The 12,294-nt window shown below is 39.7% G+C and overlaps 1 protein-coding gene across 1 annotated transcript in view; it reads right to left on the bottom strand.

The window, feature by feature from the left end:
* MAP1B (microtubule associated protein 1B) overlaps positions 1 to 12,294 on the bottom strand; it is a 68,478-nt gene that overhangs the window by 13,746 nt on the left and 42,438 nt on the right. Inside the window, exons 3-4 of the mRNA XM_086866670.1 lie at positions 9,780 to 9,862; positions 6,062 to 6,202 (exon numbers count right to left, since the gene is read on the bottom strand). Of these exons, the coding sequence (XP_086722796.1) occupies positions 6,062 to 6,202; positions 9,780 to 9,862 (224 nt within the window). The remainder of the gene's footprint in view (positions 1 to 6,061; positions 6,203 to 9,779; positions 9,863 to 12,294) is intronic.

Here is a 12,294-nt window from a genome sequence, read left to right as displayed (position 1 = left end):
ATGCACACAAATTCATTTTTTAATCACAGTTAATGTCAACACATAATATTTTCTGATCAGATTAACAAAACCTTTTTCATTTGGCTCTGCACTGCTGAGTCCCCAACCTAGATGCTAAAGTAACCTGGTATCACAATTCATTTACTGCCGTATTTTTTAAAATACAAAGGAGGACCTTATTTCTGGTCAGTACTGCCCAAAGGACAACAGGATCCAAGGTTTCACCTTTCCTCCTACATATTTTATAGAAAGATGGTTCTAACCTTTACACTGACAGGGTGTAAGGGCTGTGGGGATAATGCAGCCTGAGCTGCCATTGTATGTCTACCATGGGCTCATGAACCTCCCTGCTGGTCCAGTCCACCCAGAAGAAACAGCCAAGTATCTAAAGAACAAAGAACAACCTCTTAACAGGCAGAGAGCGACTGCAACACAGAGGAGGTCAGCGTCCTCCCAGGGGCAATAACTATCCTTTCTCTTTCTGTCATGGGATATATTCCACCACACCACTGTTTGTGCAGGTCTTTCTGTGGGCTGGCTCCTGAGAAGCCAGTATTGCTCCCAGATTTATCAAGAGATAAATCTCAGCAGGAGAGTTTTTCAGGACAGTGACCATGAGATGATGGAACTCAGAATCCTATGAGGTGGAAGAAAAGCAGTAAGCATTACTAGAATCCTGAACTTAGATGTCTTCAAAGACTATTTGGAGGAATCCCATGGTTTAGGGTCCTAGAAAATATGGGGGTCCAACAGAGCTGGTCAGTGTACTCCCATGAGCAACAAATCAGCCAAAGGGGTCAGGAGATATGCACAGATAAGCAGGGAGCTCCTAGTAAATCTCAAATGGAAGAAAAGAAATAAGGGAAAAAGGCACAGACCACATGGCAGAACTATAGGAATATTGTCCGATTATTCAGGGATGTAACAAAGAAGGTCAAGGCCCTCCTAGAATTGAGTGTGGTAAAGGCTATCAAGAACAACAATAAGAACTCTTACAAGTACATCAGCAGCAAAGGGAAGATTAAGGAAAATGTGGGGTCACTGATAAATCAGGCTGGTGTCCTGGTCATGGAAAACTTCGAGAAGGTGGAATTAGTGAATGTCCTCTTTACCTCAGTCTTTACTGCTCAGGCCAGCCCTCAGACCTCAGAAGCAACTCTGCAGAGAATGACCTGAGAATCTTGGTGGATGACAAGTTGATTATATGCCAGCAATATGTGCCTGTGGCCAAGATGATCAATTGTATCCCTAAGGGATACCATTCCTGAAAAGCCAGCACCATTCTTTCCATTGGGAAGAGTATAGCCAGCAGGCTGAGGGAGATGATCTCTACTCAGCCTTAGTGAGACCACATCTGGAGTGCTGTGTTCAATTCTGATCTCCACAGATCATGGAAGACAGAGCTACAGAGGGTAAAGATGCTAAAGTAACCTGGTATCACAATTCGTTTTACAGAGGGTCCAGCGGAAACCACAGAGATGATGAGGAGACTGGAACATCTCTCTTAGGAGGTGAGAATGTGGAAGCTGGGCCTTTTTATTCCAGAGAAGTCTGGGAGGGGTTCTTATCAATACATATTAAATATCTCAAAGGCAGGTGTCAAGAGGATGGTGCCAGACTCTTTTTGGTGGTGACCAGTGACAGGAAAAGGAACAATGACCATAAGCTAAAACACAAGTTCCACTTCAAAATGGGGAAGAACTTCTTTATGTTGAGGGTGGCAGAGAACTGAAACAGGCTTCCCAGGGAGGCTGTAAAGTACTTTTCTGGAGATATTAAAAATCTACTTGGATGTATTCCTGTGTCACCTGCTCTGGGTGATCCTGCCCTGGCAGAGGGTTTGGACTGAATAATCTCCAGACGTCCCTTCTAACCCTAATGATTCTTTCTGAGATTAAGAAACGAGTTAACACTTCATAAATGGAAACAGCTGTAAATTTTTGGGCCTGCTCTCCATGGAAGACACTAAGGTGCTTAAGCATGTCAAGAGAAAGGCAACAGAACAGGTGAAGGACCTGGAGCACAAGTTTGACAACGAGTGGCTGAGTGAGCTGAGGTTGTTTAGCCTGGAAAAAAGGAGGCTCCAGGGGATTTTATTGCTCTCGACAACTGCCTGAAAGGAGGGTGTAGCCAGGTGGGGGCCTGGTCTCTTCTCACAAGCAACAAATGACAGGATGACAAGAAATGGTCTCAAATAAACTACAAACTCAAATAAACTACAGGAAGTTCAGACTGGGTATGAGGGAAAATTTCTTCCCCAAATGTTGTCAAACACTGAACCAGTCTACCCAGGGAAGTGGTTGAGTCACCAACCCTTGCAGGTATTTAAGATGTGTAGATGTGGTGGTGCTTGGGGTCACAGTTTGGTGTTGAATTTGGCAGTGTTGGGTGAGAGTTGGACTTGATGATCTTTGAGATCTTTTCCAGCCCAAACAGTTCTTTGAATTTGTCATCTCCAACCTTAACAATTCTATGAATATATGATTCTAAGTTCTGTACTTCTGAGATTCTGAGCACAGAGCCAAAGAAAGTTCAACAACAATAAAAAAACACAGTTAAAAATGTTCTTGTCAGTAGTTTGATTTAAAATTCATGGACCACAAAATTTGAAATCTAAACTAATTTCGACAAATTAATTTTGACAGCATTTCTTAACATTCTAGTACCAAAACCAACTGCTGCCAATAAAGGCACAGAAAATGTGAATTTCCATGCCACAGTGCAAAGAGCTGTTCTCAATTCTATTATTTCTGAACAAAAAAAATAGTATTTGATGGTCTCAGATAAGCAAACATGAAAAGTATGGCATATTTTACCTTATCCAACTTCCACAGATACTCTGACGTTTTTAAACTGACAATTCAGTTAAATGTAGCTCATTTCTGTTCTATTTGCCCTTAACAAAGAGATCACCCAACTTCTATAAAGAAGTAATTCAGATATTAAATGTCAGTGGAAAAAAAGCCAGCACATCATCATGCAAAATACCATAACCTTCTTTGCAGAGACTCAGTTGTCAGCTCAAGCTTTAAGAACAGTTTTCAAAAGGATGATATAGATAACACTACAGCTGAATAATTGGAAAGTCTTAGACCACAAGCTGTAACAACAGAGGAAATGAATATATAAAAGATTAATGATGTTTGATTGTGTTAGATCTCTTTGGGTGTCTCTGTGTGTAGGTCTCACTTTTTTTTTGTGTTACATAACTTATTTTTAGCATTTACCAAACATAGAAGTCAACAAAGATGCAGTGGCTGTTATAAAAAAAACTCAGTCCAACAAAAAGATAAATAAAGCCCAAAATAAATATTTTCTACCTTCCTGTATCATTGTTACTGAGTATCTAAGCCATTTGACAAGAATATAAATAAATCTCACCCATAAGTCAGACATGGCCCTGTATGAATGACAGCAAATGAAAAAAAAAACAAAGCAGAAAGAATAAATGGAGAAAAGACTGAAAAGGCTGAAAGATAAGAACAATAGGGGAATCACTGCTGTTGTTTATTGCAGAACTAAGAAAATAGGAGAATCATTGATGATAGCTTTGAAATGGATTTAGAATCTCAAGAGTATTCCTTATGATATGTCTCTGATGAGCATTGAAAACACATTAGGGAGAGCCAAATGTAATAAAAAATCATTTCCTCTAAATAAATAAATCCAAGTCTGTTGGATAGATAAGGAAATAAAACTGGAGTACAGACTGTTTCTCATTAAGGGCTGATTTTTTCTAGATTAAAAAAAATCATATGGCAACATACTGGGCTAATGAATATACTGTGGTAAATCTTGGGGCAAGTCCTTTCCAGTTTATATTATACCATACTTGGATTTCTGCTTCATATTTCTAAATTCTGACTTTTTTGTTCCTTAAAGTTGGCATGTATGACGTGTTAAGTCACTGGAAGCCCAGGCTAATGAAAAATTAAAGGAAGTTTATTCCAGGCACAGATTGTAACTGTTAGGAATAGAAAATTCAGTCATGCCTCACAGAAAGTATCAATGGATCTGAATTTCAAATGGTGACAGTAGGGATAGACAGTAACACAAAGATGTAGCCACTCCTCCAAATTCATAACCATTGTGTGAGCAAATAAATATAGCTGTAAACCTGAATGTCTTTTTAAACATTGAGAGACATCTGTTGAGAAATGCTTAAGATTTAAAGGCATCACAGCTAGTGAAGACAAACAGTAAGTTGGCTGCTCAGAGAAAACATAATTATTACTTCCTACCCTGAATCACAAAGGCACAAAGAAAGATTTTCCTGTTCTAGCTGTTGTTGAAGAATCAGGAGAGTGTGACATTCTACACCTTCCCACATAGGAGAAATTTAATATCTTGCTTTCAGGCTTTACTTGGTAATTCTGCATGCTAGAGACAGATTTCTGAATAGACTTTATACAAATATCTCTCAAAATGTAATCACTTATTTGCAAGGACATTCCTTGACCTTAGTTCAGGTTTGGCTCAGTGAAGTAAAAATAGGCAGAGGCCAGAAACACTTACTCCCACCTTACATGGGTACAGAATCATAGAATTGTTTAGGTTGCCAAAGACCCTTAAGATCAAGAGTCAAGAGATTAAGATTAAGAGTCCAACTGTAAATCTGGCACTGCCAAGTCCACTAGGATCAGGACAGCACAGTTATTCTTCCATCTCGTCACCATTTAGAAAACCACTAGCCACTTTTTCTAGACCTTTTTCTCAATTTTTTTTTTAAATTTTTTAAAAATGTTGCACGCATGAACTGCAGTATGGCAAAAATGATCTTGCTTTGGTTTTGTGAAAGCTTGCAGACACACTGAGACCCCAAGGCTTTAGAAACAATAGGCTGGAAGCCAACACTTGCTGAGAGCCATGCCAGCTGGCTGGTGACCACACCGCCAGCCACAGAGATGAGCCAAATGAGCCTTACTCATAGCCCATGGGAGTGTTCCCTGAACACCCACTGCTGCAGCAATCCCACAGCATCTGCAACTCATGGCCAACCCCCATCCCTCCACTTTTCAAGCAATATTTATTTTTTTTTTCTGTAATGGTAGCATTTTTCCCTAGTTAAGCATGTAGCCATAAAGTAAATATGTGTTGCTATTTAGACAGGGATTTGGAATTTGTAATTTCATAGAAAAGTAACTCTGACAAGTGCTAGTGAATTTTAGGTGCAAAGACTGTCTCAGAGAGCAGGAATCCAGTTCTTTCCCCAGCCATTTGCTGAATAAAAAGGCTTTGAGACTAGATCATATGGATACAATAAGGTCAAACTAGAGCTCATTCAAACTATGCTGCCTCAGTGCTGAACTCTCAAATCTCAGTCTACTGACATGCTCTTAATTAATAGTGGAAACTAAACTTGTGTGGATGCAGCCATACAGTTTATTTAAATATATACTTTACATGGCAGCCAAATTAATTATGACAGCTTGTTTACTATGGATTTCTGCCCTATGGGAGCTTTCAGACACAGTACATTAAGGAAGAGAGCAAAGTAACAAGTCATGAGACAAATGACATGAAATACTGGTATATTTCATGCTTATCTTTTTGGAATGTAAAACCCACAAGTTTTACAGATTCACTGTCTGTATTTTAGACACTACTATAAAAAAGTTAAGCAGGTAGATGGTGTAAAAAAATATTATTCTAACAGGCACCCTCTGTCTCATTAGTGCCACTTGCTAATTAGTAAGCTAATGCAGGCAAGAGCCTGGTGTCAAGTTCAATTCAACTGTTTTGTATGTTCACCTCAGATTAACAACCTGTGTATTTTAAACACAGCACTATCTCGTTCCATTGTTGAAGGTTCCTTGATTTTCTCTTTCCAAAAGCTGTAATTTAATTTCCCAAATTAATATCTAATTACTTTGTTAGGCAATTTACATGAAATCTAAAGTAAAATAAATAAAAGTTTTGTGAGAAAGCCTGTAATGGAGAGTAAAGAGCAGCAGCACCAGGCTGCCAGTGGTAACTCTAATAAGACAGAGAGCCACTTTTAGACTTCTAGGAATCTCTGCCAGCACGTAACAATGCATAGAAGACACTTTTCTAAACATACCTCTTGATCTGTGAAGATCTCAATGAAGTTCTGGAAGGAGAAGGACCCTGACTGAAGAATGAGCTCTCCGGTGTTTTCAAAGCACTGGCCAGTTAGAACGAGGAGCTTGTGCCTTGCAGCATCTGTGATCATTAAGCGCACCTAGAGTGAAAAAGAGAAATCAATAACATCAATAAACATCAAAACGTGTTTGAATAGTCCACTGAGAACATACAGTTTCTATCTCCTAATTTAAAACCAGTCTCTGTAACAGGGCTCCCAAACATTATGGAGTTATAGTGCTGTTTACAAAAGACAGTGAGAAAGGGGAAAACGTGAAACAAAAAGGAGGTGCAAGGTGCTATTAGAAAGAAGGTCTGAAGAACCAACCAAATTAATGGCATGGAAAAAACAGCAAGGAGCAGGAAAGACTACAACTTGAATGAAGAAATCATTTCTTTAACAACAAACTTAGTAATAGTATAGTTCTTGGTACATTTTTACAGAATTGCATCATACAACCTTGGTAAACTATTTAAGAGCACATGCTTGTTACTTTACTTGACCATCACAACAGCTACTAATTATTCTTGTTTACCACTCCCAAGGGGGAGATTAATGTGCATGCTAAGAGAAAGCCACATATACTAAATTTAGGAACAAAACTAAACAAAACCTGTGTAAGATTCTACACTGTTGAGTAAATGCTTTGCAAATACTTCAAAAGTCTTACCAAACACTGAAAAACCATTCCAGTCCATGGGAAGCTATGAATTTCAAGTACAAAGCACTAATTCTTCTATTAAGGAAGAATTAAATCGAACCAGAACAGTGATTCCAGAACAAGGCTATCCACATATTAAACTAATTGAGCAAATGAGCAGAGTCCATCTGGGACAACTCCACATGATATTGCATCCAAACTCTGTCTCCATGGAGATGACACAAATCAACACAGCTCTCCTAGCAAGATATTCTTTCCAAGGTTTATATTGATTGTTAAACAATCAATTTTTCTAAATAACTCTTGTGAATGCCAGGAGGCTGAGCCAGGAAGGCTTAACCTGAATCTCTGCTCAACAAGTCATGCTTCCCATACAACTAGAAAACACAAACTGGAGAGTATGTATCTCAGAGAAGATCCCAACTCTACCACATGTTCACCGTTACTTTATTAAATAAATGACAGCACAAAGTTCATTTAATTAAATGTAGGATTAATGTTGCTCTGCCACTAAATAATGATAAATTCAGAAATACCATGTAGGGATTAAGTGTAACTATTTCTATTTCAGACAAAAATATAGATAAGTGCAAACACTTGTCTGATGCACATTACTCAAATCTTTTCTGTTTTCACTCTATTAAAACCATATCAGAACTGGCTTCCTTTTCTACGCTTTCTTTTGTTGTTGCCAGCAATGCTCATCAGTCTGATAACTTTCATGTAAACTCATCAGGTTTTCCAACAATAAAACTACTTCCTGATTTGTGAATCACTGATATGTGATTGTCAAATAATTTCCCTTCAACCTATTTTATTAATTGACAAGAAAGTACATTCTGCAGGGTTATGCCAAAAAACTGAGTACATTAATATTTGCAGATTACAGTTCATAATGTGTACACATGGAAGACCTTAAGAGACACATAAATTCTGCATCTGGGTGTAAAAAAGGTTTTTTGAAGGACTACCAGAAATTGTCTCCTGATTTTAAGACCACTCAATTTTAGAAGAAATACTGCAAGGTGATGATTCCATGCAGTTCAACTGTTGGTAAAAGCTCAAAATTGATTGAAGGAAGTGCACAGCGAGATGTAGGCTCAGTCAAAACAGAGTTTAAGATGGAGTGTGAACAGAGACCAGCACATCAGCAGATCAGTGCTTTCCCAAACCTATGGTACAGTCAACAGGAACATTCAAGCAATGGAGTGGGGACTTCCTAGAAAGGAAGTAAATGTTCATCAGGGTTTTCTTCAGGAAACAACAATCTTTCTCCCTTTGTGCGTCTTTCTTATGGGGAGGTGTTTGGCATTTGACAGAACATGACAGGAGCTTCGGGCATATTCATGCGTGAACTACCAGCAGGTAAGGCTATTAAAAGCCAGGTTACCAGGTATATTGTATTTCTATTATTTGTGTTTGTCTGTTTGGCTTGGTTGTCTTTTTTTTGCTCTTGTTTTACTTTGGTTTGGTTTTTGTTTCTTTGTGCGTTTTGTTTTTTTTTTCCTGAGTGAACAGATTGAAGTTCCTCTTCTGGTGAAGTCAGAGCTTCATGGTATATCTCTGTCTCCCTCAGATGCACCCTGGAAATCTCTGATATATGAAATTAAGTTTTCTATTTGCCACAGTGAACAGAGAATGTCTACTCCAACCTCTGATTCAATTCTGACACCTCTTCCTAATCATCTCTTTCTGAAATGTGTCGATTCAGATCCCAGCTTAGCCAGCCAAGTTAAATCTCATCTGTCTGACTGTGACCAGTTGGGCAAAGCAAAGATCGCCTCCCACAGTCTTGTGAGATGAAATTTACAGTAACATAGCCAAACATCTTCCAGAGCCAAAGGAGTAAGCCCAGGGTTCAGAAATCATTAAGGTGTCAGATAATGTTCTTCCATGTAGTCATCCATCAAAGGGATGACAAGCAACAGTCACAGAAATAGCATTTCCCTCCTTTTGGCAGGTTTTTGTCTCTTCCACCCCTTCACACATGCACACACTATATGGCTTTTTACTCAGAATGAATGTATAGAGCTGCTGTCCTGGTGACCTTCTTGTCCTTAACAAGCACCTCTAATGGCTTGTAAGAGATTTTCACATGTCACATTTTAGTAAGTAAGCTCCCATTGACTAAGGTGGCTTTTAAACTTCTACAGGTTCAGAAATCCCATTTGTTTTGGAGTCCTTTCTTCTGTTTGTGTTCAACATCATTTAACAATTGATTGCAAAACAGTTTTTTCACCAGTGACCACCAGCAGAACAGCTTTATCTCCCAAAAGAAATGAGACTGTGGCAGTGCTTCCCAGCACAGACCAGCAATGCAATTATCCTTATTATTTCAACCTTCAGTCTCACTAGATAAATAAATAAATTTTGTCTTTGAGCTATACAATTAGTTCTTTGACTCTACTTAGTTCATAAGGAATTGGCAGTCCTCTTATGGGGCGCTCTCCAGGTTCACTAATCATGTCACATGCTTTTTGAAGGACACATAGATCAACCTAGTGTCACCACCACATAGCTGGTAATTCCTCTCAGACCCAAATTTGTCCCTGGGCACCTTCGGACACTTACTTCCTATATAAAATAGGCATCTAGAGCTACCAAACAATGGCAAAGCAAAAGAAAAGCAGAGACAGGTTAACTACAACTGCCCCCACTGCATCAAGAATAGAATTTGATGTATTATGAGGAAAGGAATGCTGGGATCAGAGGCGTGTTTCTGTCCTTTGTTTCTGACAATTTGTCAGGAGTCTGGAGAATCAGGGAAAAGATCAAGGGATGGGTGACTTTTTTCATTATATCTGTTCCAAATACACCCTTTCATTCACAGTCAGAGCCTGCTCTCAGTGTCTGCTAAGATTTTGAAAAATAGTATTTCAGTTTGTCAGTCTCTAAACTGGCAGGCAGTGACTGATGTTCCATAATTACCTCAACTACATTTGCTTCAGTGCCCTCATCCTCATGTCCACTTAATGGAGCTTTTATGACATGTCCAACAAAGTATTTCTTACTTACCTCTGTACTAACTGCTTCATCTGAGGGATTTATGAGGACTACAGTTTCTAAGACATCACTTCTGTGGTGAAGAATCTTCTGACCTGCAAGCACAGAGAGGAAAAAAGAAAAATTAAATTCAACCATCATGGTATAAACCAGGACTTCCCATGAGTTTGCTGTATGTCTCACTTTGTGAGAGCCCTCTGGCTGACCTGTCTGAAGGAGTACCCATGACTCATCTTGGTCTCACAGCGCTGGTGCAGGTAAGGGAGTAACCATCACCAGCTGAGCATCTGGCCCTACCAAACCAAGTGAAAACTAGAACCCACACTGCCAAACTGCTCCCTTTCAGACATTCAATGGCATTGATTAACACTGGGACACTGCAAAAAGTTCCCTGTGGGGATGGCTAGACACTTGCCATGCTGCCTTACTTTATCTCACTCCTGCTTATAAAAGCTGTAGCAAGCAATGTCAAGCAGCAAGAGTGACAGGACATACAAATAACATGTAGATCCTGAACTAGTAAAGTCTGGGCAACTTTGGAGCAATCTCTCTACTGGCTTTCATACTTAGTCCATCTCTATATTCAACAGTGATATTCATCTGACCAGGAGTGAATGCCAGAAAAACAAAACAGGACTTGATTTTTTTTTGCTTCTCCTTATGTTAATTGGCAAGTTCTTATCAGGGTCTCTTTCTGTGAGAACTGCAGTGAGATTAATTAGCATTGGACTGTCATTCAGAAATCCAGACTGGTAATTAGTCTAAAAAACCAGAAGAGCTGTCCCTTCTGAGCAAACTGCTTGGCGCAATATTAATCAATTAAAATAATTAATTAGGCTTGAAAGGGAGTACGGGACACAGACCTATTTGCCAACTTAGAAAACCTCCCCTGCAAAGAGACGTAAATTAACAAGGCTGAGGACAGTCAGGCTGAAAGGAGCTCGACATGCCTGAGAGCATTGTGTGAGAGGAAGGGCAGCCAGCCATTCCCACAGTGTCCCTGGCTGGGGCAGGCTCAGTGCTGCCCCATCTGCCCCAGTGATGCCCTCTTCCTTCCACACTGACCTGCCTGCCTTCTTCCTCCTCCTTCCCCCTGAGTTCCCACTGTGCTGTGTCTGTTGCTGTTGCTCTGGGGAATCTCTGCATTTATAAGCATGTGAGCTTACAATCAAATGATAGAAAATGATGGAGAAGGAAAATAGTGTTCTCAAGTAAAATGTGAGATAGGGTTGGAAGTCTATTCTCTCACGCATGACAGTGCCTAGAAACTTGAGGATATGTACTTAGTTTGAAGAAACCTAGTTTTCTTAATATATATTAAGAATATATATATTCTTAATATATATATTCTTTCTGCTGTACTTCCTTGAAAGATACAGATTACATATTATGAAAGGAGAAGAGGGCAGGTCCCACTCCCTTTGCAGTTCTTGTATTAGATATATGAATATAAATCCCCTGGCAATTCCATTTATTTTTAAAGTTTTGCTTCCTTGCCTATCAGAAATGCACATATAAAGCTACAGTCAATAAAACATCCAGATGGCTCTGCTACCACGGACTCCTTCAGAAGATGCTCTGTGCTCTGATATTTTAGTTGTTTTTCAGATTTTCCCTTAAATTAAGAGATTAGGTAGAGTTTATTGAATTTTATCAATAAGGACATTAAAGGAATTTTCACCCTTTAGCAGACATTGAAAATTCTTGCTTAACAGTTGGTGACACTGAACACATACTTTGCTTCAGGCTAGACTAAGCCTCATATATCATTAGACATGAACACATTAAACACAGGTAGAAAATAAATGCAGTTATTTACATGCAAAGGTAGACAAAGAGATGCACAATTTTCATCAGTCTCAAAGCACATAGTTTGGACTTAACTGAAGCTGCCCCAAGTTGTGTGTCTGTGTAGCTGGCAAGGATTTGACCTGAGGAGTCACAGCTCCTGGTGACCAACAGCAGTGGTGGTTACATCCCAGCGGACACCCTGCTCCCGTGGTTGTGTGGGTTCATGGGCCCTGAGGCTGGTCTCCAGAGGCAGGCAAGTTGTACGTGGTGCACGTGTGACTGTTTCCCTCTTGAACCCTTTGGCCTAAGCATGTTACTGATTACCATACAGTGTGGGGAGCCAGCACTGGCAGGGTGTGAGTCACTGTGAGGGCTCCCATCCCATGGAACACCTGGGAAGTTTGCAGCTACTTGCTGATGTTGGTAACACCGTCCCATGTCACCCCTTGGGAAATAGGAAAGACTTTGAAAAACTATTTGCAATTTTGTAAGAGTAACACAGGCTTGCTGCCCAGATTGATATCCTGAGATGCTCAGCTGGAATGAGGGAAAGTCTCCCATGGGAACAGTTTTATCAGGCAGAAATTAACTATCAGAGTGTGGGAGCAGAAAGCAGCAACAGCACCTCATAAACTGGCAAGAGACTGTGATTTACTAAATTACAGATGGGAGTGGGAGAACCTGAGACTACTTCACATCTGGGGTTGCTTTACTGAATTTTTGCAGCCTCTTTCTA

This window comes from Cyanistes caeruleus, chromosome Z (assembly GCF_971803275.1).
Source record: "Cyanistes caeruleus chromosome Z, bCyaCae1.hap1.1, whole genome shotgun sequence".
Classification (NCBI taxonomy): Eukaryota; Metazoa; Chordata; class Aves; order Passeriformes; family Paridae; genus Cyanistes; species Cyanistes caeruleus.
The sequence above is the reverse complement of the archived record's forward strand: the minus strand, read 5'-3'. Positions and strand labels throughout refer to the sequence as shown.